Source organism: Bos javanicus, chromosome 6 (genome assembly GCF_032452875.1).
Source record: "Bos javanicus breed banteng chromosome 6, ARS-OSU_banteng_1.0, whole genome shotgun sequence".
NCBI lineage: Eukaryota > Metazoa > Chordata > Mammalia > Artiodactyla > Bovidae > Bos > Bos javanicus.
The window spans coordinates 86794135-86819058 of NC_083873.1; the positions used below are offsets into that span (position 1 = coordinate 86794135).

At 41.9% G+C, this 24924-nt stretch overlaps 1 protein-coding gene across 3 annotated transcripts in view; it reads left to right on the top strand.

Annotated features, from left to right (window-relative positions):
- The window catches only part of SLC4A4 (solute carrier family 4 member 4), a 362767-nt gene that overhangs the window by 55561 nt on the left and 282282 nt on the right, over nt 1-24924 (top strand). For all 3 annotated transcript variants that reach the window (XM_061420424.1, XM_061420421.1, XM_061420422.1), the window contains exon 3: nt 19474-19653. In XM_061420424.1, the coding sequence (XP_061276408.1) occupies nt 19474-19653 (180 nt within the window). The remainder of the gene's footprint in view (nt 1-19473; nt 19654-24924) is intronic.

A 24924-nucleotide genomic window follows, 5' to 3' on the forward strand; every position in this document is an offset into this window, starting at 1 on the left:
CTCAATAGAAAACCATCGGCTGAAACTCACTAAGAACAGAGTGAATCAGAAGAGGGGGCATCTTCTGTTTAAATAGTGAATTTATCTATGTGGGATATGTTTAAAGATCTAAAGCTCTTTTTCATGTAGTTTGCCTGATAAACCAGGCTTCCCGGGTGATGCCAGTGGTAAAGAACCCTCTTGCCAGTGCAGGAGACAAAGGAGATGCGGGTTTCATCCTTGGGTTTCCTTGGGTCAGGAAAATTCCCTGGAGGAGGGCATGGCAACTCACTCCAGTATTCTTGCCTGGAGAACCCCATGGACAGAGGAGCCTGGCAGGCTACAGTCCATAGGATATGGAATCGCATACGACTGAAGCGACTTAGCATGCAGGCCTCTTGTACGTTTATAATAATGGTTTAAAAAGATACTCTAGAGAGAGTCACATATGACTGAAGCGACTTAGCATGCAGGCCTCTTACACATTTATAATAATGGTTTAAAAAGATACTCTTGAGAAAGGAAACCCAGTGTCAATTTTAATCTTTAAAATAAAGAGAAGCTTGTATGTCTGCTCTTTCAGTGGTGACCTTACAGTGTGTTTGGTGAAGCTAACATTTTTGGCATAGAGTGGTTACTGTGGGTAAACTCATTTAAAATTTGTAACATTTCAGATACAGTGTTTGTTTTTATACCTAAAGGCTCCAGCTCTAGCCCAGGCATTTCTGTAGAATTGCTCTGTTAGATGACAAATTGACGTTACCAGTTGTTGTTCAGTCGCTAAGTCAGGTCCAGCTCTTTGTGACCCCGTGGACTGCAGCACTCCAGGCTTCCCTGTCCTTCACTGTCTTCCTGAGTTTGCTCAAACTCATGTCCATTGAGTCAGTGATGCCATCCAACCATCTCATCCTCTTTTGCCACCTTCTCCTTCTGCCCTCAATCTTTCTCAGCATCAGGGTCTTTTCCGGTGAGTCAGCTCTGTATCAGGTGGCCAAAGTATTGGAGCTTCAGCTTCAGTCCTTCCAGTGAATATTCAGTGTTGATTTCCTTTAGGATTGACTGGTTTGATCTCCTTGCTTTTCAAGGGGACCCAGAAATGTCCACTCTGAGGAACAAGACTGATTTTTCATTTCAAACACACTTAGGGGAAATTGGCAAAATTTGTTGGGTGAACCAAGGTTGAGAGAGGAAGATCCCAGGTAGCTTTTTCTAAAGAGGAGGAAATTCTATGGATATTTTATCCTTTAAAAAGTCAGCCAGGGTTTTGGATCTGTGTGATATAAACAGATTACTTAATATTCTCATATTTCGCAATAGGGGAAAAGAGCAAACTCCACCTTATCCTTTGAGATAAGGCCTTGGCTCTGCAAGGCTAGGTAACTCCCCGGCAAGCCTTGGCAACTCTAACTTCATGACGAGGGGCCCTTTTCTTAACATCAATCCTAAGCAGCAACTCAGGAAACATAAAGTACAGAAATACAATATTGGCTGAAACGGATCTGCTTTTCTGAAGTTTGATCAGTGCTCTCAACTCCATTATGATATATTGTGGTGGTTTTCCTCTTCCATTCAAAACCAAGTCTAAGAGGAAATGCGCTCCCATCTGTCCAAATGGAAGAATAATTCTACAAATTCCCAGGTCTACTGTTGGACATTAAGAGAGAGAGTGTTGTTGAAAATTCATGGAATTTACAGGAAGGTTATTTTTAGGGAAATAAAAGTAAAAAAGTAGGACAGGGTCAGGAACAAAGTAGACATTCACTAAATATTTGTTGAAAGAGTGAAGAAATGAATGTGTAAATAAACCAAATGAAGCATACATAGAATGAATTTATATAGCCCTCTAAAACCTTTGTTTAAATTTTCAGTTAGAAATCTGTTTCTCTTCTCTTAGTCAAATGAGATGATATTTTTCTCTAATGATCCTAGTTGATTTTGCAAAGATCATTAATATATGTACATCATTTATACTGATAAGAAAAAGAAGCCCCATAAACACATCCACTGTATTCTTTTTCCTTCTTTTGCTTTTTTATTTTGAAGAGAGAGACTGAAGTGGTGAACTGGTGGCTTTTGTGTTTTGGGAGGTCAAGATCTCAACATTTTACTGACATGAAATCATAATGACTTAAAAACCTATTTTTCACTGGAGGATATTGTGATGATGTATTTATGTGTATTGGAGGAGGTAGTATTCTAAGGAAAAGGCGGGGCCTGGTGGACATTTGTTAATAATTACAATGGTTAGAAAACGTAATTGCCAAGAAGGCGTGAATGAGAACCTAGTGGATGGGAAGGAAGGAGATGGGAAGGGAGGGGCTGGTTGGGGTCAGCGCTATTCTGAGCGCTGGATGTAAGTGTCGGGTTGCATTTTGCTGACCTCCTCTCTCCTGTTCTCTATAATTGCCCAGAAAACAGTGTGTACAGAGGAAATACTTGGGCAAATATTGCTGAAGGAAAAGCCTTCTTAAAAGAAACAATGTATCCACACGTTGGAGAGCTTGGAGGAAGTGTGGTCAGGTGTTTTAAGGGTTGACGCTTGAATAAGTAGCTTGGGTTCCCAGAGCACTTTGAACCCACACAGACCTTTCCCAGTGTCCTGCTGGCAGCTGGAAGCCTGCCAGAGGTCCTAAAGCAGGCAGCACCCAGCTCTCTGACACCTCCTGCTGTGTCACTGAAGTTGAGTATTTGTGTATAGATTTCTTGAGCCTCAAGGAAATCAGCTCATAATTCCATGGGGTTTGGAAGCAGGAATCAGACATCCCTTCTCAGAGTTTTCCAATTGTAGAGAATTCGCTGGTAGTACAGTATGGGCTAAAGCCTTCTGGAAGCCACTTTCTGTCCTGGGTGACTACATTCTTTTATGGCAAGAAGTTTGCAGAATTCAACTTGGTACTTGAGTCATGTTTTCCAAGGATCCAGAATTTTTTTTTTTTTTTAGTTCAATAATACATAAATTTTATTGAAGTACAGTTGACTTACAATGTTTCAGATGTGCAGCAAGGTAATTCAGTTATACATAAACCACATATATTATTTTTTTAATTAACTTTTTTATTTTCGAAATCAAGGTATGTTATAAAAATTCTGAAATTTTAAAAATGTGTGTAGGAGAAAATATAAGTCCTTTGACATTCTAACCCTCTTAGTGTAGATGAGTTATTTTGGTATGTTTACTTCCAAAATGCTTCCAGTTCATTTCTTTGCCATTTTAGCACAGCTTTCTACATTTGGCATATTCATACTCAACAATGCCAATGTCTGAATATGACACCATTTGAAAAGTGGGAATTGGTGATTTAACTTTTTGTAGATGGGTCTCTGCGTTCACTGAAGAAATAAGGGGGCTCATGAGACCATCCATCCCAATCTTGCCTAACCTGAGCATTCTGAAGTAATACACTTGCAGCAGATTTTGTCTACGGTTGAGTTTCTTTCTTGAAGCTTTGTATCTGCTCATATTTTTGAGACGAGTTGTTTCATATTGATTTTGGGGAGTCTCTATCATTTGTATTATTCATGTGTTGTTAAGGCAGAGTAACTAAACATCAGTTTGGGAATAAAAGTTTAAAACTTGCTATATTGCTGAAGCATTGCATAAGTGAAGAACAAAACTTAAAGTTTAGATTTTGAATTTCTCAGTTCTGCACAATGAGAATCAAACACACCATTCACCAGAGAACTGTTTTAATAATGACCAGAAACAGTCATTAATGCTGCTGTACTTGGCATTAGGCATAGGAGTACTTTATACAAGGCGTGTGTGCATGCTAAGTCGCTTCAGTGGTGTTCAGCTCTTTGGAACCCTATGGACTGTAGCCTGCCAGGCTCCTCTGTCTGTGGGATTCTCCAGGCAAGAATACTAGAGTGGGTTGCCATGCCCTTCTCCAGGGGATCTTCCAGACCCAGAGATTGAACCCACATATCCTGAGGCTCCTGCATTGCAGGCGGATTCTTTACTGCTGAGCCATTGGGGAAGCCTACTTTATACTGTATCACTGTCTTATTCTTTTGCTTTCTGATTGATACAGCCTCACCAATAATTTTCAGTGATTATCATTCCAAAAAATTTGAACTACCAAAATGTTTATTTTCTTTTTTAAAATTATATTTATTTATTTTAACTGGAGGATAATTACTTTACAATATTGTGATGGTTTTTGTCATACATCAGTATGAATCAGCTATAGGCATATGTGTCCCCTCCATCCTGAACCCATTATTTTCTTAATTCATCTTTACCAACATCTATCCCTTGCCTTCCTAATAACCACACTTACATACTGCTTCTTGTTTTGGAAGAGGCAAGCCAGGAAGGTCAAGAGAATTTTCCTGCTGTGTATTTCTCTTTGAACATGTTCTGATTCCCTTTAGGCTCCGCGTGTGAGATCTGGTTTCCATGGTTAGATTGCTCCGATAGACATTACCTCTAATTTGTGAAATTGTCTCCTCTTCCAAGAAAAGATATACTAACTATACTTGCATACAGGATAAATTATAAATGTGTGCCCATTATAATAAGGCCTGCAAAGTTACCCTTCTGGAAAACAGATTTAAGTGTGTGGTATTTTCTTACCAATGAGGAAGATTCAAGGGTTTATTATATATGTAATGTATGTAAACACACATATACAGTATATATATATTTTTCCTTTTTTCCTTTCCCCATATGCAGCATGAACTAGAATAATTCTGTTCTCTACTGGCTGTTATATAATTTAGGTGCCAATTCAATGAGATTATGCAATAGTATAGAAATAATACTAAGTATTCAAACCTGAGCTAAGTATTTCCCCATTTTTATCATTATAAGATTCAAAGTCATTGGGAATTGAAAATTGGGCCTGATGAGGGAGAGTAGAGTAAGAGTAGAATAAAACTGAATAAAGTTCAGTGGAGGCTCTCCCGTTGCTGAAGTGGGCATGCTGATGGGATTTGGTTTTGTTCTGTTTCATTTCCCTTTTTTGGCTGATAGCACGCAGGGGACTGAGGTGAGAGCCTGCCATGGTACGAGTTCACAGGAGGTTCCAAATATTGTGCCCCTGAAGCTGCTGATTGCCAGGTGGGATGAAGGTGAAGGGAAGGAGGGTGGTGAGTGACACCCATTGAATCATTAGTAGAGGCGACTTAAATAACTCCCTTCCCTGAATAGCTGCAAAAGCTTTTAAATCTGATGAATTGTTTTTACCTTCACCAAGAGTTAGAATTAGAAGTCAGCCATCCTAAGTGCTACATCCAACACGTTCACCTTTCTTGATACTCTGTCGACTTTGAAAGGAGAGCAGACTCAACCCTCTTGGGACACGATTTTACTTCCTCTTGATGGTAGGTTACTCAATACCTTTGACAAGGCCAAAACTTCTGGAAATCAAAAGGAGTGTCTGAATCTTCGTGAAATCAGCCAATGTACCAGCTTTAGAGGGCCAGAGTCACACATTTTATGAATTAGTTGAATCACAACCCTGCCCTCTAGTTGATTATTAAATTTTCAATGTGATTCTATCCCTACTGAAAGATAAAGACAATGTCTTGGATGTAGAATGAAAGGATACAGTTGAATCCAATGGATGCATGTATTTGGCAAACTCAGTCAGTGTCTGGAGTTGGAGGTACTTTAATTCAGTCTGTATTGTGGGTTAGAGAATGTGGTGGACAACCAGGAGTCTCAGGACCTATTTCTGTTCTTGGCTGTGCCCTGTCTTTCTGGGTGACATGAGGCCGATTGTGTTTGTGTGGTTGTGTTTTCTTCATGCAGAGTGCAGTTAATAACCTATCTTCTTTTCCACTTACTAGAGATGCTCTAAGGATTCTTGGATAATACCAGAAAAATACTTTGACATTTGCAGTAAGCCATTGTCAAATTACTTAATTTCTGAATCCCAGATTTTCGTACAAAGAAACAGCATTGGTGCTTCCTTATCTCCTAGTTTTGCTAGGGGTGTAAGGAAACTAATTTGAAATCCCCAGGATGAACCCTGTAAATTTAAGGTGTTAACTTCTTTGGGTCTGGTCCTTGTCTGTGATTTATTTTTGTATTTAACACCTTCTCAAGTGCTTGCTGTGACTGCAGAGTGCTTTCTGACTAAAGCTAGTACTGATATCTGGTAATCAACGAGTTAGCTGATTGTTATCTATGTTAACTCTTCTCTTCCCTTGTGGTTCAGCTGGCAAAGAATCCACTTGCTATGAGGGAGACCTGGATTCAGTCCCTGGGTTGGGAAGATCCCCTGGAGAAGGGAACAGCTGCCCACTCCAGTATTCTGGCCTGGAGAATTCCATGGACTGTGTAGTCCATGAGGTTGCAAAGAGTCGGACAATACTGAGTGAATTTCATTAACTCTTCTCATTAACTTTGATGGACAAAGCTTTTATTATTATTATTTTTAGCTTATAAAAATGGTAAGAACACTTGCAGATATACAAGCTCTGATATGTTGCTTTTCCAGGCAAACATGACATATTCCAATTAGGTCAGTAACTAATGTGTTGTCAAATAAACTCGTCATCATTTAAGGACACAAAATTGGTTGATATGATAATTTAGAGAGTATATCATGCCTGTGGGTGAGTATACATGGAGACCAAGATATGTATCTCCTGTAGAGTGATGTTAACTTGAGACCTAAAGGGTGAAGAGAGTTAGCTAGGTCAAGAAGGAGGGAAACCTCCTAGGCCAGGATGTGTGAAGGCCCAGTGGTGAGTAGGCCTGTTTGAGAAGTGAAAATAAGGCCCATGCAGCTGGACCATATGTACCAGGAGAGAGTGGCCAGAAGTGAATGCTGCTGCTGCTGCTAAGTCGAATCAGTCGTGTCCGACTCTTTGCTACCCCATGGACTGCAGCCCACCAGGCTCCTCCGTCCATGGGATTTTCCAGGCAAGAGTACTGGAGTGGGTAGCCAGTGCCTTCTCCGAGAAGTGGGTGGAACCCAGATAATTCATGACTTTTGCTAAAGCTTGTGGAGAAGGCAATGGCACCCCACTCCAGTACTCTTGCCTGGAAAATCCCATGGACGGAGGAGCCTGGTGGGCTGCAGACCATGGGGTCGCCAAGAGTCGGACACGACTGAGCGACTTCACTTTCACTTTTCACTTTCATGCACTGGAGAAGGAAACGGCAAGCCACTCCAGTGTTCTTGCCTGGAGAATCCCAGGGACGGAGGAGCCTGGTGGGCTGCCGTCTATGGGGTTGCACAGAGTCACACACGACTGAAGTGACTTAGCAGTAGCAGCAGCAGCTAAAGATTTAGGATTTTTAGTGTGCACTGGGGAGCCACTACAGAGTGTTGTAAGCAGGAAAGTGACAAGACAAAATTTGCATTTTAAAAAACATCTCTTTGGCTGATGGGTGGAGAAAGGATCCCAAGAGGACAAAGATAAAAGTGGGGAGACTGTTGCTAAGATTCAACTGAGAGGTGATTTTAGGGTTTAGCCTGGGACAAAAAAGATGGGTTGAATTGCCAGCACTTGCTGATGGAAAGATGTGCCGGTGGGGGGTGATTACTTTTGGATTTCTGCTTTGAGCAGTTTGGGGACTTACATGCCATTTGTGATGAGGGACACTGGAGGGATAGTAGTGAAGGAAGGTAGGTGTTCAGCTTTTTGACTTTGAGACCCCTGTGAGACATCCAGTCCAGTAGAACTCTAAAGCAGGTACTTGGCCACACAAGCTGGAGCTAAAAAGAAAGGATGGGGATGGGATAGAAGTTTGGGAATCCCAGGGAGCTAGCTAGTATTTGAAGCCATAGGGGGACTTCTTGGTGGTCCAGTGGCTAAGCCTCCTTGCTGCCAGTGCAGGGGGCCTGCATTCGATCCCTAGTCGGGGAACTAGATCCCATATGTTGCAATGAAGACCTGGCACAGCCAAATAAACTGAGAAATAAATAAATATTTTTTAAAAAATCCCCAAAACAAAATGTTAAAAAATAAAGCCACAGGAGTGGATGACATTACCAAAGGAAGAGAATAGGGTAGGAGGAGGACTGGTCTCTGTTCTTTGATGCCAACCTTTGGAGACTGAAAAGGAGCAATCATAGAAGTCTTCTGAGGCCAAGAGAAGACTGTTTTCAACAAGGAGCCAGTGATGGACAGTGCTGAGTGCTGCCTGGGGTCAAGAAGATGAGGAGCGAAAAGTAACTGGTCGATTTGGCAGAAAAGGGTGATGGGTGGCTTTTAGCAGTCTAAGTGGCATTGTCAGGAAAGAGTCAAATCAGAGGAGACTGAAGAATGCCCAAAGAGAAAACTACCATCGTAAGTAGTTGTGGAGGGACTTTGAGAAATAGTAGAAAACCTTTTAGCCTTTCCCTTATGTGCTTCATTACCCTTAACCAATTAAAATCCTTAGAATTATTACAGAATTTTTAGAGCTCAAAAGGATCTACGAGATAATGTAGCTTAGCGTTCTCACCTTACAGATGGAGAGACGAGCCTTGGAGCCGGTAAAGTGATTTGCTTGCAATAACGCTGATGGTAATTTGGAACACTAGGACGAGGAGCCAGACTCCTTAACTTTACCAGGGCAGTGCTCCTTCCAAAAATGTGTGCTTGAGGTCTGGTCCCTTTCCATCGCTGGGTGAGAGCTGGAAGGAGAGCCTGGAAGAGCAGGGAGTAGGAAGAACTGAATGGAGAAGAATAAAAGGTGTTGGGAGAGGTTGTGAAAAGGTGCAAGAGAAAGAAGCACAAGCCCAGCTGGCCTCATTGTTTGCACGACCACAGGTGCTCATGGGAGGGCAGGTGTCTTCATATTCTGGGGCAGTTTACAGAGCTAAGGGTTGTAGATTTAAACTTGTCATTCTGTGATTATAAGACACATTTTCAGAGAATTCCTGAGCCTGTTTTGTCCTCTTTTGTAGTTGCTAACTTGAAAAGCTTAATCTTTTTTCTCCCCACTTGGCTATATTTTGCAGACAGTGGAATATAGGAGAGGTAGGGTGGAGTGTAGGTACCATGGTAGTGGGGAAGAAAGGAAACCTTTAACCAGGAGCTCCAAGAGTCCCAGCCTCTACATCATTAGCTATTTGGCTTTACCTGGTTAATTGGTACATGAAGAGGTTTAATCAGGTGATATTTAAGGTCATTTCAGTTCTAGAAGTGTGATTATCTGCTGCTGTGTCAGTGAATGTTGTCCTCTTTTTCTGGGTGCATGTGGAAAATCATAGTTGTAACGATTCTGGAATTGGGAGAATCCCAGGGACGGGGGAGCCTGGTGGGCTGCCATCTCTGGGGTCGCACAGAGTAGGACATGACTGAAACGACTTAGCAGCAGCAGCAGCATGCTAGTTTGCAGAGAAGGCAATGGCACCCAACTCCAGCACTCTTACCTAGAAAATCCTGTGGACGGAGGACCCTGGTGGGCTGCAGTCCATGGGGTCGCTAAGAGTCAGACACGACTGAGCGACTTCACTTTCACTTTTCACTTTCCTGCATTGGAGAAGGAAATGGCAACCCACTCCAGTGTTCTTGCCTGGAGAATCCCAGGGATGGGGGAGCCTGGTGGGCTGCCGTCTATGGGGTCGCACAGAGTCGGACACGACTGATGCGACTTAGCAGCAGCAGCAGCATGCTAGTTTGAGTCATTTGTAGCACTTTCTCTATTTCTTGGTCATTGTTTTAGCAACCCCCAACCTGCTCCCCCTCCCCCGCCCCCGCATGATCCAAATCTCATTTACCTATATACAGGTGTGTGAGAGTAGGGAATTATGTGAACTAATATTAGATGTTTGATACCTGATTAGCTGTGAGTGCATTGACTATATAGTGGATTATCTGTCTATAGTGACTAAGTCTACTCTTCCTATTGCCCAGCAGGGCTTAGGCTAGTGCTAAAAGGGAAGCCAGAATAGAGTCGCAGACGGACAATGTGGTTAGAATGAGAGTGTGAATGTGTGCATTTATGTGTCTGTCTAAGCTGCCTCTCTGGCTGCAATTGCAAATCCGGTTATCAATGACCATTGGATTAGCCTTTGTTTTCTCTCTTCCAGCCCTACTTGCCATTCAGTTGTGCAAATGGTGACCACAAGAGAGATAATGGAAACTGTCAGTTCTCTGTGTTTGGCTCACAGGTGGATTTTGTCTGACTGCATGTGTATTGCACATTAAAATTCTCCAGCTCTTTCAGGGTTCTGGGGTGTCAGGAGGAGTCAAGGGTTCATCTGCTCCTGTTAAGTGGCTCCTCTTTGCACTGCCCTGGCTGGCTCTGACCTTCCAGACCTTTTGAATCCACTCTCCTCTGGCTTTCAAATAAAAAGGACAACAGACCTGAGCCCTGGGGCTTGGCACCCACAGTGTGAAAGCTCCGGGGAGACCCTCCCGCAGCAGGATGGTGATGACCTGACGCTGGCTCCTGGCAGGGGTAGGGGAGACTGGGGTTATTGAAGGTATTGCCTCTGCAGCACAGTTACACTCTGCATAATGACTAGACAGCTAACTGAGGGGTGAGTTAGCCTTGATCTAAAAGTGAAAGTGAAGTCATTCAGTCGTGTCTGACTCTTCGCGACCCCATGGATTGTAGCCCATCAGGCTCCTCTGTCCATGGGATTTTCCAGGCAAGAATACTGGAGTGGGTTGCCATTTCCTTCTCCAGGAGCCTTGATCCAAAGTTGACTCTTTTGTCTTGCCCAGGGGGAGTGCTCTGGAGTACCTTCTCTGGAGAACAGAGGGTGTTCACAAGTTATTGTCAGGGCTCAAAGTGGGTGGTAAGGAAGAGAAATAGGGCTTTCTTCCCTGCTTTGGAAATAGGAGGGAGAGATAAGAACAGCATTTACTGTGCATCTTTGTGCACTGTACACAATGGAGGATATTTTATTGACATATTGGATTTGGATTGTCCATAAAAATGATATTTAGCTCTCTCTATGTAGAGATTGTATATATTATATTGTATATATGTTATGTGTATATATATATACACATCTCAATATAAATGTGTTAAAAAATGTTAGCTGCTCGGTTTTGTCTGGCTCTTTGCCACCCCGTGGACTGTAGCCCTCAAGCTCCTCTCTCCATGAAATTCTCTAGGCAAGAATACTGAAGTGGGTAGCCGTTCCCTTCTCCAGGGGATCTTCCCGATCTAGGGGTCGAACCCAGGTCTCGCACATTGCAGGTGGATTCTTTATTGTCTGAGCCACCAGGAAAACCCCCAAAATATATATAGATATAGGTATAAATATAGATTATTGTATGTGCGTGTGTGCTAAGTAGCTTCTGTCGTGCCCGACTCTTTGTGACCCCATGGACTGTATAGTCCACAAAACTCCTCTGTCCATGGGATTCTCCAGTCAAGCATACTGGAGTGGGTTGCCATTCTCTTCTCCAGGACATCTTCCCCACCTAGGGATCGAACCCTGCCTAGTCTGTTACATCCCCTGGGTTGGCAGGCAGATTCTTTACCCCTAGTGCCAAAAGAGGTTTTGCTAGAGCAGAATTAAAATTACTTTGGAGAAGCAGTTTTTCAGAGATTGTGAAGCATTTCAGGAGCTACAGTTTATAAAAGATAACATGATTTTTAGTCCTGTTTACTCATCAAGGTTGGCTCCTGTAGTGCCTTTAAGTTGTTGTGGCCTAGATATTTTCAAATAATGGATGATCACTAAATATAAGAAAGCTGTATTTCTTTAAAAATAGTCACTGGTTCAGATTTTATACAGTGCTGGTCAGTTTTAGCCTCTGTTATCAGCTATTAGTAACAGAAGCTGTCGTGAAAGTATAACTTCAGTGTGTGGCATGGGTTCCTCACCTTTGCTGTGCTGTGCTTAGTTGCTCAGTTGTGTCCGACTCTCTGCAACCCCATGGACTGGAGCCCACATACCTAAAAAATATGATTAGAACTACTTTGCTAAACATGAGCACTTGTAAAGCAAGTGCGAAAGTTTTCTGAGCTTTAGCTTGTTCTTTAAGACAAGAGTTTAGCTAAGTTACCATGAGCTCAACTCCCCTTTGAGACCTTTTCCTTGTGCTGTTTGTTTTGCCTCGAGATGGTTATCATTTTCATCATCAAATATTAAATATTAAAAGTACTCTGCTCAGTAAATACCAAGCTGAGATTTCTTATCAGTCTTGCTTGGGGTACCTCAAGTTGCCTAAAGAATTTCTGGGAGGTTTTCAGTGAACAAAAGTCCCATGTCATTCAGTGGGAAGAAAAGTATTTCCCTGTTTTTCATCACTTTTACTACTTATTTGCTTGCATGCCTGCTCCTAAGTGTAGTTGGTAGCATTAATATTAAAATAGATTACTAATCAGCACTCAGAATGGTCTGTAAATAAATTACATATGTAGCATGCAATAAACTATTAAGAAACACGTGCATTATTGTTTTTTTTTTTCTGGGTGGAAAGTTGGCCCTATCCAAAATATAGGAATAGAAATGATCCCTTGTCTTGAGTAGTGGGATCTGTTTTGTGGACTGTCAAGCAAACATCTAACCAAAGGGGCTGACTTACCCCCTGTTAAATGCAAAATTATAACATTCCTTTCAAAGTGAGTTTTCTTTTCATGAACTGGTATTTATGCCGAAGTAAATTAGCAATGTTGCATTGATTATATCTTAATAGAACTGGTTATGGACACTCTTATGGGTCTGTGGGTAAAGCACTAACGAGTTACTTGTATTTCCTTTATTAAAGTGTTTAGGATTAGACAGACTGATCTGTTTCTTATTATATAAAGTGCGAAACACACAACCTCTCTGGCATCTGGACTTGGTACTATGATTCTCTATAAGGTTTCTTATGCATGCACTTCCAAAATACCTTTGAGATTCATTTTGGTACAAGAAATAAAGTCTTTCCAGCATCTTTTAGACAGTCTATCCCACATCCAGGGTCTCTGTCTCCTCTTCCAACATTTTTCTTTTCATAATTAAAAAGAAATAATAAATCTCTCTTTAATTTGTCTCCTTCCCCTGTATCCTTCTTGGCAGTAGCTACAACAAGTTTCAGGCACCTTGGCATAAGACCAGGTTACTTTAGATAAGCCAAGAAAGGCAGTATTTAACTTATGTTTGGGAAGTATTGCTGATTAGTTCTGAAAGAACGATGTAAAGTCCCAAGTGTTGTAGAATCTTTGCTCTGAACCAGAGAGAACAGAAATCCCATTGATTATAGAAAGAGGAACAATGTGGAAAACTAAAATTGGGAACATCCCTCAGAATTTTGTTAGTGATGTTCTGCAGGAGCCTGGGGCTGGCGGCGGGTGGGGTGGCCTTGGGGGAAGGTAGATTTCTGGACAAAGATTTAGACTTGTAGATTTCGATGTACTCAAAGGACCAGCAAGGACCCGTTAACTCTCTGGCTAGAAATCTACATTCCCCCACAGCCACCCTCAGCCTCTACCCATGGTACTGACATCTCAGGTTTTAAAAAATCTTTATATGCTGCCTTATTCTAAAAAGTTTCAATGCGAAGGGAAAGTAGCCACTGAAAAGTTGGAAGAGGAGGTTAGTGTTTAAAATGCATGTCACAAAACTGTCTACCCATTGCAGGTTGGCCTGAGATTTGTCTCTTCTATTTCTAGCTGTCAACATGAGGAAGGAAACATCAGTTATAAGATAGTATAAATATAGTGTCTGTCACAAAAAAGCCCCCTAAAAACAGACAAAGCACCACCAAAGCAAGGATGAAGCACTCACTCTTTTTAATGTTGAGACCTGGGAGATATTTCTCCTGAGGGATTTTTAAAAAGAGGTTAATATCTTTTTAAAAATTAATTTTTTTTTTTTGTTGTTGTTCATGCTTTGCAGCATGTGGATCTTAGTTCTCCGACCAGAGGTCGAACCTCGGCTCCCTGCATTGGGAGCTCAGAATCTTAATTAACCATTGGACAATAGGAAAGTCCCTTTTCTGTAGAATTTTATGAGTTAGCTGGTGACAATATCCTAGACGTCCCTGAACCTTGGTTTCTTTGCCTGTACAACGGCGATGTTGTTGTTCAGTCTCTAAGTCATGTCCAAATCTTTGCCACCCCATGGACTGTCGCCTGCCAGGCTCCTCTGTCCTCCACAGTCACTCAGAGTTTGCTCAAATTCATGTCCATTGAGTCGGTGATGCTATCTAACCATCTCATCCTCTGTCATTCACTTAATTCGTGTAGTGGTGAGGATGGCATGAGGTAATGGAACAGCCTGGCACATTTGTAACAATTCCGTAAGTGGCTTCTGTCATCTGTGTGTATATAAGCATAGTACCATGTTTCCTAAGGGCTTTCCTGGTGACTCAGCTGGTAAAGAATCTGCCTGCAATGTGGGAGATGTGGGTTCGATCCCTGGGTGGGGAAGATCCCCTGGAGAAGGGAAAGGCTGCCCGCTCCAGTATTCGGGCCTGGAGAGTTCCATGGACTGGATAGTCCATGGAGTCACAAAGCGTCGGCATGACTAAGTGACTTTCACTCACTCACTCATTCATGTTTCCTAAAGGAGCTAATGATCTGTGTTGCATAGAGAGGCATATATTGTTAACCACTCAGTTCTCTACAGAAATTTTAGCTTGACTCACTTGATGGGTTTCATTCTTCAAAGTCCTAAATCATTTTTGGTAGTGAAGTGGGTATCTGTGGAAGCCTCTTTCACTTAAATGACTATAGTTACTAAGTGTAAGAGTTCTCTGGTGGCCTCAGATCACAATAGCAACTCTCAATGGCGTTAGTGTAGAAATATTTCAGGAACTGGGAGAAGTGGACATGACAGCATCTGAGGGCTTCTGCTCTCCCCTGAGGTGGAGCATGTGAAGACAGGAAGCAACGTGGATCACCTGGTGATAATTTCCGAAGGCCAGAGATAACCAGAAAAGCTGTGTTTTCTTCCCAGGAATACTGGCTGTGGTTGGATTGTGAGATATTCCCAAGATATTTAGAGTTTGTTGAGAACTTGCACCATCTGTCACAGAAAGGTATGCAGGGTATTTCTTTGAACACATGCTCCTGAGGCCCTGCCAAATCTAGGACTGAATGCCCTTTGACTCACACCTAAGTGAACACTGTCAAATGTAGGTTCCAGTAGTTTTATTCTACAAAATTTTGAGTAGCAAGAATGTAACTTTTATTTTAATAACATTTAAACCAATCACTGTTTCCTTATGAATTATAGCTATTAAATTTTTTTGCTCCTTCTTCTTACATTATCTTTGGAAGCAGTCTTTACTGACATTTGGTAGCTCAACTGGTAAAGAATCTACCTGCAATGCCAGAGATACCAGTTCGATTGCTGGGTCGTGAAGATCCGCCAGAGAAGGGATAGGCTATCCACTCCAGTATCTGGTGGCTCAGCTGGTAAAGAATCCACCTGCAATGCGAGAGACCTGAGTTTGATCCCTGGGTTGGGAAGATCCCCTGGAGAAAGGAAAGGCTATCCATTCCAGTATCCTGGCCTGAAGAATTCCATGGACTATATACCATGGGGTCCCAAAGAGTTGGACATGACTGAGAGACTTTCACTCACTAGGGGAGAATTTTTTTCTTTTGAGCCTAAAACTTATTCCTTCATAAATTAAACAGGTAACTATCCCTGATTCTCCGAGCATCTTACTGCTTTGTAGACTCTTGCTGAATTGGAAGGCTTGTCTATCAAGTTTCCCCTTTTCATTTTACACTTAAAATAATACTATATCCTCCACCTCTATGGCTTTCCTAAGAGCTTGCTGTCATTTGGTGAGTTGTAATTTTAAAAATAGCCATCAGTCTTCATGGCATATCTCTGAAACAGGTAAAGGTATTTTAATGAAAATAAATATTGAGATCAACTATGATATTCTTATTAGTAATAGCGTTATTCTTATTACTAATAGCATTAGTAATAGCATTAATGTTTGGTACTTAGCATATACAGCTTATAAAATACTTGGTCATCATTTTGAGAAAGCGTGCCTTTCCCCTACTCACCAAAGTGATGCTGTCTTCCTCTCTTTTTATTATTATTATTTTTATTTATTTTTTTTTTACTTTAGAATATTGCATTGGTTTTGCCATACATCAACATGCATCTGCCATGGGTGTAAACGTGTTCCCCATCCTGAACCCCCCTCCCACCTCCCTCCCCATACCATCCCTCTGGGTCATCCCAGTGCACCAGCCCCAAGCTTCCTGTATCCTGCATCGAACCTGGAGTGGCGATTCCTCTCTTCTGGTGGGCAAAGAAGCTGAAATGAAAAGAGGTTGAGAAGTAATTGCTGAAACACAGACACTATTCCTTAGGTCCTAAAGGTTTGTTTGACCTTGGGACTCTATGCCTTTTCCTTTATCTGAACAAGACAGAAAAGGAAAATTTAGTTACTAGTAATGTCTGAGAGGAAAAGGAGGATGCTTTGCCTTTTTAAAAAAATTATTTATTTTTTATTGAAGGATAATTGCTTTACAGAATTTTGCTGTTTTCTGTCAAACTTCAACATGACTCAGCCATAGGTATACATATATCCCCTCCTTTTTGAAACTCCTTCTCATCTCCCTCCCCATCCCACCCATTTTGGTTGATACAGAGCCCCTGTTTGAGTTTCCTGATGCTTTGCTTTTGAATTACTCAGCTCAGTGATGCTTTCCTCTGGCCACTCTTGGAAGGAGAGAGCTTCCTTACCCAAAGAATATTCGGTTCTACTGTGCTGTAAGGGGTCCTGCAAAAGTTCATAGCATGTGGGTACCAAGAATTGTAGCTTCCTGGAGCCCATCACTGACAGCATAAAAGGCGCCTGAGAGGTAGTAAGGGATGGGAGTGGGAACAGAGAGTGGTTGTGGATGAACATGAGAGATCTTTGTTGATTGGTAGCCAGGTTCTGAAATGGGATTATGGCGATGGTTGCACAACTCTCTGTAAATATGCTAAAAATCATTCAATATATACTCTCTTTTTCTTTTACTTTATAAAATATTAGTTTTTATTCCAGAAAAATCTCAGACATGCCAGAGATTAAAGTAGAAAGATAAACTCTTAAAATGAGTCAATTTTATGGCATGTGAAGAACTGTACCTTAATAAAGCTGATAAAAATGTCTGAAATTGGAAATGTCTTAAAAGGAACCACCTTTGTGGTTGGTACTTGGGCTCCACGGGGCAGCATGTGTCCAAAAGTTCCCCTACCTGTGGTTGGATGGAGTATCTGGAGGAGGAGCTGGAGGAGATGGACATCAGCTGAATCTAGTTCATAAGGCAGCCGTGAGGCCTAGGATTGCGATGTAAATAAAAAGGCACCATTTTTGTGGTGATGACAACTCCAATTAGGTTCTAGAGGGTAAGGTACATTTCTCTCCTGGGCTTTGAAAGCTCACTCTTTATATCATGCTGATTCTTTTGTTGGGTTGACGACAACACTTGATAGCTAGAAATCTTACCTTAAAATCTTATCAGCCCATAGAAACTGTCTTTTGGGCTTCCCGGGTGGCGCTAGTGGTAAAGAGCCTGCCTGCCAATGCAGGAGACATGAGACGTGGGTTTGGTCCCTGGGTCTGGAAGATCCCCTGGAGTAAGTCATGGCAGCCATTCCAGTATTGTTGCCTGGAGAATCCCATGGACAGAGGAGCCTGGTGGGCTACAGTCCATAAGGTCACAAAGGATGGGTCATGACTGAAGTGACTTAGCGTGCACACGAACTGTTTTTTAAATGATCTATCAAATATACTATGCAGATTTGGCTAAAGATATTAAAAAAAATCTTTACATGTAACATCAGTTTGACTCTTGCAGTTTAATTGCCATTTTTTTTCTTTTTGCTTAGTTACCATTTTTTAATAAGAAAATAGTTAATGTGACAGGTTAAAATTTGTTCTTTGACTTCTTAACATTTTTTGTGATGTTTTCCTATTTCCTGACCGTGTTTGATTTACTAAAGAAACTGGATGCTTTGCTTACATATATTGTGTGACCTGAGATAAAGCTCCAGGACTCCCTCAATAACTGGAGCGCAGGAAACAATTGACACTGTTTCTTAATTCACATTGTTTTTTAGATGTTTCCTACTTCCTAGTATAATATAGCTTTCCCATGAGAACAATTTGCTTGTAAATGGTTAGAGATGATAAATTTCTCATTGGCACCACATTCTGCAGGGAGAATTTCACTGTGCTTTTTAGTAGTTGAGTTGGCGTACGTGTCTGGGTGTTTGTATGTCTGTGTATGTATTGGGGGCAGGGACTTCATGTTTTATATAGATGCCTCAGACTTCATTCCAAGTATCAGATTTTTTTTTTTCTGACTGCTTATTCATTCACATGGGGTTCTGCATTCTTGATTGGAACATCTTGCTTGATATAATTGTTTTAATCCTTCCAGTTTAAGGGAACACCACTGTGAATTACAGTGTTTTTAGATAGGCCTCGTGAGTGACAGTGGAAAGGAATTCATGGTATATTCATCAGACATTTGCATATATGTGTCTTGCATGTGAGTGTGTGATATTTATTGTCTTTGGTGCCATACAGTGGTCATTACGGAATAATTCCAGAATGTGGAGGAAATCCCTAGATAATCTCATCTTTTTTTGCAACTCCCATTTGCAATTCAAAAAGAAAAGAAGTTTTCCCATTACTTCCGAAATGGTGGTTCCCACATTCAGAAGTTAGACTGCATACAAAGTGAAAGTAAAAGTTTTCCAGTGGAAAAAAAGATGTAGAACTTTGAGTTCCTTTTTTTTTTCTGTCTTATCAGATTTTGTAAAAATAATACCACTTGTCAGTATTGCAGTTCTTCCTTCTCGAGAACTGAAAGCATTTCACAATCTTTTTTCCTCATGCCCTTCTCTTCAAGGCAATCTTTACTGGGCTGGGTTTATTTTTATCACAGCAACAACCAGTTTTTAGAAACTTTTGCAAACGAAAAAAGAAAAATGAGAATGGCACTGTAGCTGACATTCATTTTAGCTGTTTCCTAGTGTGAACATTTGAGTATTTCTAAAATTTTCTCTCTAAGTATGTCTTATTTTTTCTTAGTTTGTCCCAGTTCTAAGTCTCTATTCTGCTGATTGGGTAAAAAAAGTTTTAGTGTAAAACCTTATACCCGCAGAATGACTTTTTGAACTCTGAATTAGGTCTTTTCCCCCCTTTTTCCAATAACTCCTTTTTCATCACTCTATTCAGTATAATCACAGGCTCCAGGAAAGTTGGCACTGGAGAGGACTCTTAAGGATTACCCAGTTTAAGACCTTCATATAAATGAAGAAACTGAGGCCCAGAATGATTAAGGGACATGCTCAAGGTCAGATAGCTCATTGATGGCAGAGGTTTGACCAGAATCAAGGATTCCTGATTTCTAGTTCAATATTCTTTGACTTGCCTAAACAAAAAGAGTCTATCCGGATAGAATTAGAACACATCCTCACCAAATCCTGGTGGCAGCCAACAGGTTGAATTACAATCTAGTTCAATGAAAATTGGAAGGCAGTTTTATTTTTCCAGTTTATCAAATGTGAAATGGTAATGTTGAATTTATGGACATTTTTTTTTTTTTCTGACCTCTGGGTCTTGTGTGATTTCTATGTAGCTGAGACTGTGGTTTGAAATGATGAGTGATTTGTGTTCCTTCCTCAGGCCACCACACCATCTACATTGGGGTCCATGTGCCAAAGAGCTACCGGAGAAGGAGACGTCACAAGAGAAAGACAGGCCACCGAGAAAAGAAGGAAAAGGAGAGAATCTCTGAGAACTATTCTGACAAGTCAGATGTGGAGAATGCGGATGAGTCCAGCAGCAGCATCCTGAAGCCTCTCAGTGAGTTCCCCCTGGGTGCTGGTGCCCCTCTCTGCCTCCCTCCCATGGCCTTGGGAAAGACATGCTTGAAGATCTTAGGGCGAATGGGGAGGGGTGAGGAGACATTACGCCTCTAAAGCATAATGTCTCCGGAGGTGATGCTTTTCTTGTCCCTGTAGGTTGGTCTAGGAGGAGACCTGGTAAAATTCTGAGCAGGTCAGAAGAGATCTGACAGCGTTTAGGCGTTTAGCATTTTGTGTTTCCATTAGTGAAGTAGGACAGAGTATTATAGGTGATATTTAACTGCAATTATCAGCAGTAACTGGGAAATTTTTCAAGAAAATTTTGCATTGTTTCTCCTTAGAAGTAGGTTCTATTAACAAAGTAGGTCAAGATGAGGATTTTATATATATATATATATATGTATGTATGTATAATCCATAGAGACTTCTCTGGTGGTTCAGTGGTAAAGAATCCTTCTGCGAAGCAGCAGACACGGGTTCAATTCCTAGGTCAGAAAGATCCCTTGGAGAAAGGAAATGGCAACTCACTCCAATATCCTTGCCTGAAAAATCCCAATCTATTGGCTCACAAGAGAGTTGGATGTGACTGGGCCAGTAAACAACAACAAAGTATAATCCATAACATCTTATGAAAAAACACAAATGAACTTTTTGGCTATATACACACACATATATGTATATGCGTGTGTATATATATACACACACACATACTGTGCTGTCCTTAGCCGTTCAGTTTTGTCCAATTCTTTGCAACCCCGCAGACTGTAGCCCTTCAGGCTCCTCTGTCCATGGGGATTCTCCAGAGAAGAATACTGGACTGGATTGTCATGCCCTCCTCATATACACGCATACATATTTACATGACATTTATAGGATTATAGGTTACATTTAGCCAGGTTGATTTAAAAAAGAATAGTGGGAAAACATCCTGAAAATCAGAGGGTCATTTACAGTGATGCAGCTCTGAAAATGTTGAAACTATTAGCCATCATCAGACTTTGGATAGAGGTGTTATTTGGCACAGAATAGCAGGAGGTCAAAGCACATCCTTGGATTCAAGTGGATGGATGTGTGTTTGGGTTTATATGTCTGTTGCTTTGGTTTCTTTCGATGTGGAGAACGTTGGGCTATCTGGGCAGCTTTGTGGCTGGAGTGAGAATAAATATATGCAGTGGAAGCAAAAAGCCGTAGAAGTGAAAAGCAGCAGAAACATATGCCAGTTTGGGAAGAGTCCCCAACATGAGTTACATAGTGACAGCTTTTCATGTTGGTGAGTTCAGCCCAGTTCTTCCTCTCTTTGCTACAGTTGCAGAAATCCAGAACCTGCAATAAAATCCATCATGAGTGGCAAAGATAAAGATCCAGTTCAGTCTTTGTAGGTGATGAGAGGCTAAATTAGAATTAACAGCTCAGAACTGTTGAAAGTGAATTTACAGAGTTAAGTATGAGGCTGTGAAGTGTAGTGATGTGAATCTGTGAATTGTTTTTATAGTCTGTCTACTGGAGCTGAGCAGGTGGCTTAGCAGGTAGAGAGGTACTTATGTGGAGAGGAGCCGTCAGCTGGACCACCGAATTAAAGAGGAATGTTCTGAGGACAGTTTGGGGATGGACCACTGAATTAAAAGTTTAAAGTGTTGGAGTAAATGTAAGACTTACATGGGACCAGAGGACAGGAGGCAGGAGTTGCGTGCTTTTCACTGGAACACTGGGGGAGAGCCTTTCTGAAAGGCATTGTTTGTATGTTGACTAAAAAAAAATGGGGTCTGTTTCGAGCAAAGTCCTTGAAATGCAGACAAAAAAGGTCACAGTTAATAGTCTTGAGGAACGAAAGATAACATTCCTTTCCAAATACATTACTAGTTTATCTCGATTTGCTATCTGTTTTGGCAAGACCTGAGCCAGAATCAGAGGTGCTGTCTCCAGTGTGTGTGTGTGTGTGTGTGTGTGTGTGTGGCTGTCTGTCTGTCTGTCTCATCGTCTCTCATTCTGCAATTTAAGAACAAGAGTGCATCATCTCTATAAATACTAAAAGGGAAAGAGATGCTCACTTACACAAATGGGCCACAGGATTTTGAGATGATCATTATGTAATAGCTTTTTAGGAAGGGCAGTGGAAACTATGCCAGTAATACTCAAGTAGGTAATAGGGATGAACAGGTCAGAAAGGCACTAAGGCTGAATCTCTGTCTTCCATGGAATGCTGTGACTTCCTGTGGCCTCTGGAGACCAGTTTGAGTAGAGCATGTAGAGGACGGAAGGCAGTTCATGCTCTTTATCTTAGAGGTCTTCTCCTTGGGGAGTACTGCATTGGGTTGTATACTTGGTTTCTGAAGCGATCCTATGGAGACATCATTGTTAAGGACAATGATAACAAAGAAATGATCAATAAATTTGTATTTTATAGTTAGTTATTTTCTGCTAGTCAGTAAGTTATGCTGTCATATGCCTGTGACGTATTTGACATCCAACTTGACATGAAGATCCTCAAAGAAATTGCTGTATTTTCTCCATTGCTTATCATGGAGACTAGATGGGTTGGTAGCTGGTTTATCTGGTGCGATTCTACTTAAAAATCGTTGCACTCAGATGTAAAGGGACATTTAAGCGTGTGATTTTGGGGAAACTATAGGGCTCTGGCGCCAATGTGAAGACAAAAGTTTCTCTTGTTCTTAGATCTGTGGTTTTTAAGTAACTTATGTCTACAGGCATGCCAGGCCCCCTAGACCAGATTCTTGCATGGACCTGGTGTTATATCAGGTGGTGCTTGTCACTATTGAAAAAACCCACCTGGAAATAGAGCCCCTTGATGAGAATCATCTCTAATTTTTTCCTTCCTGTCACCCTCATCTGCAATATGTCGATAACTTTTGTTGGTTCTACTTCTAAAATACCTCTGAATCTGTCTATTGTTTTTTAATGTGACTGCCATATTCTGATCCAGGGAATCCTACCCTCTTGCTTAAGACAACTGGAACAGCCTCTGCTTTTCATATCTTTTCCCACACAGAGGGAGTAGTGATTATCACGAAGTGCAAATTGGGTCATACCATTCCCTCTTTAGAATGAAATCCTGGTCAAAGCTCAGGGCCCACTGTGTCTCACCAGAATCCTTTGCATTACTTGCTCCTTGTTCACTTTAATTCAGCCACACTGATTTTTCAGTGGTGTCCAAACCTTTTCTGCCTCAGGACCTTTGCTTGTGCAATTCTGTCTTTCTGGAATGGTCCCTCATTCTTGCCCTGGTTAGCTTTTCTCTGCCTTTATGTTCCGGCTTCAAAGTGTTGTCTCTTCAGAGAGCGATGCTTTGTCCTGCTATTCTATCTGATGTATTAATAGCTTCTCCAGTGTTGGTCTTCCACAGTTCTCATCTCTTTCCTTCGTAATACATGTTTCACTTCGGGAGTTTACTAACCTACAGTTAGTAAAAAAAACCTACAGTTTTGTCTTGTGCTGATGGGACAGCGTAAGCTCCCTGAGAGCTTGGATCAGGTTTGTCTTCTTCTCCTGTGTTATCTCTGGCACCCAGCACGGTGCCTGGTACATAGTGTGTGTGTGTGTGTGCATGCTAAGTCAGTTCAGTCATGTCTGACTCTATGTGACCCTGTGGACTGGAGCCCACCAGGCTCCTCTGTCCATGGAATTCTCCAGGCAAGAATGTGGAGTGGGTTGGCATGCCCTTCCCCAGGGGATCTTCCCGACCCAGGGATTGAACCTGAGGTTCTTAGGTCTCCAGTGTTGGCAGGTGGGTTCTTTACTACTAGTGCCACCTGGAAAGCCCAGTGTATATGCTTCAGTTCAGTTCAGTTCAGTCACTCAGTCGTGTCCGACTCTTTGTGACCCCATGAATCGCAGCACGCCAGGCCTCCCTGTCTGTCACCAACTCCTGGAGTTCACTCAGACTCACGTCCATCGAGTCAGTGATGCCATCCAGCCATCCAGTTGAGTTGATGGATTGCCACAGAGGAAGACATAGGTATTGCTTCTATTGGTCTCAGATGAAGATCCAAGTGGTTTTCTTGTTTGTAATCCTCATACGTGATCTTTATATTTCTTGCTCTGCCTTTTTCTCTTGCCATGTTAAAGTTGGCCCTGATTTTTAATTACTCCACTTTGGAAAGTGCCTCATTATTTCAGCTATTGCTGAAGCACTACTTTGGTCGAGGCACACGACTCCCAAGTGTGTTGAGTTGCTTGTCACTCACAGCTGTTGGAGGAAATCAATCCACAGAGCACGTGGATTTATCACTTACATTTAAAAATGCTCACTAGTCCACACAAGAGCTCAGGTGACTCAGCTTTGGAAGCCATATTGAGGAGGCATAGGACAAATAGTAAAGGACATTTGTAATAAGACATAAGCCAAATATCTTCCAGTATTCAGGCACATATGAAGATGACGTAATTAATGGGTTCATTTAGCTTATAACACAGAAGCTTTTTTCTCTTCCCTGTGGCTCTGGTGTCAAGAGAAGGCTTCTAAAAAGTGGATGCATGTTTTGAATCTTAGGCATTGGGAGCTTTGAGGAGGAAGCTAGCCAGCTTCTTTGTCCCTGTCCCCCTCTTCCCACCCCCAAGCTCAGCAGCAGCTCTGAGGCCTCACACAGCTGTTTTTCTCTGTGTGGCGTTTGAGCTGGTGTCCCACCTTGGGACACAGAGAAGAAAACACGTGTGAGAAGTGTGGGACACGAGCAATGGGGCGGGAGGCTGGGGAAGACAAGTGAAGTGGAAGAGCAGGCAGGAGGAGAGACAAGGGAGCGAGGAGGTGGTGTGGAGTGGGTGGTGGAGAGAAAAGCTCGATTGTGCTCTTTCTTAAAAATAACCCTTTGCCTCCCCCACTGTGCACTTTTTCTTCCCCCTAAGTTAGCAACTGCTGTCCTCCGAGGGTTGCCCATTCTGGATGGGGAAGTGGTCCTAGACGAGCTAAACTCCTACCATCGATGGAGTGACCTCTGCACTTCGCATTTTGTTAGTGTGCTGGGGTGCTCGTGGGGGACTCACAGGCCTCTCTGTGACGGCAGAGACTCTGAAGATGTATAAAATGTTAGCAAACAGAGCTACAAGCAGAACATCCTGTTCAGCATTTCGGTCTGATGTGTAATCTATCTCTTGACAAGCTCGCACATGCCTCGGTGCTGGGAGGTGCTAACTGCCTCTCACACATATGTCTTGCCCATGGTGGGATTCTGTCGCTAGGTATGCGCACACAGACGTTCATTCAGTCGTGTGGTAGTCTTTTTTAGCTCTTTGAATGAGTACCAGGACTGATGGA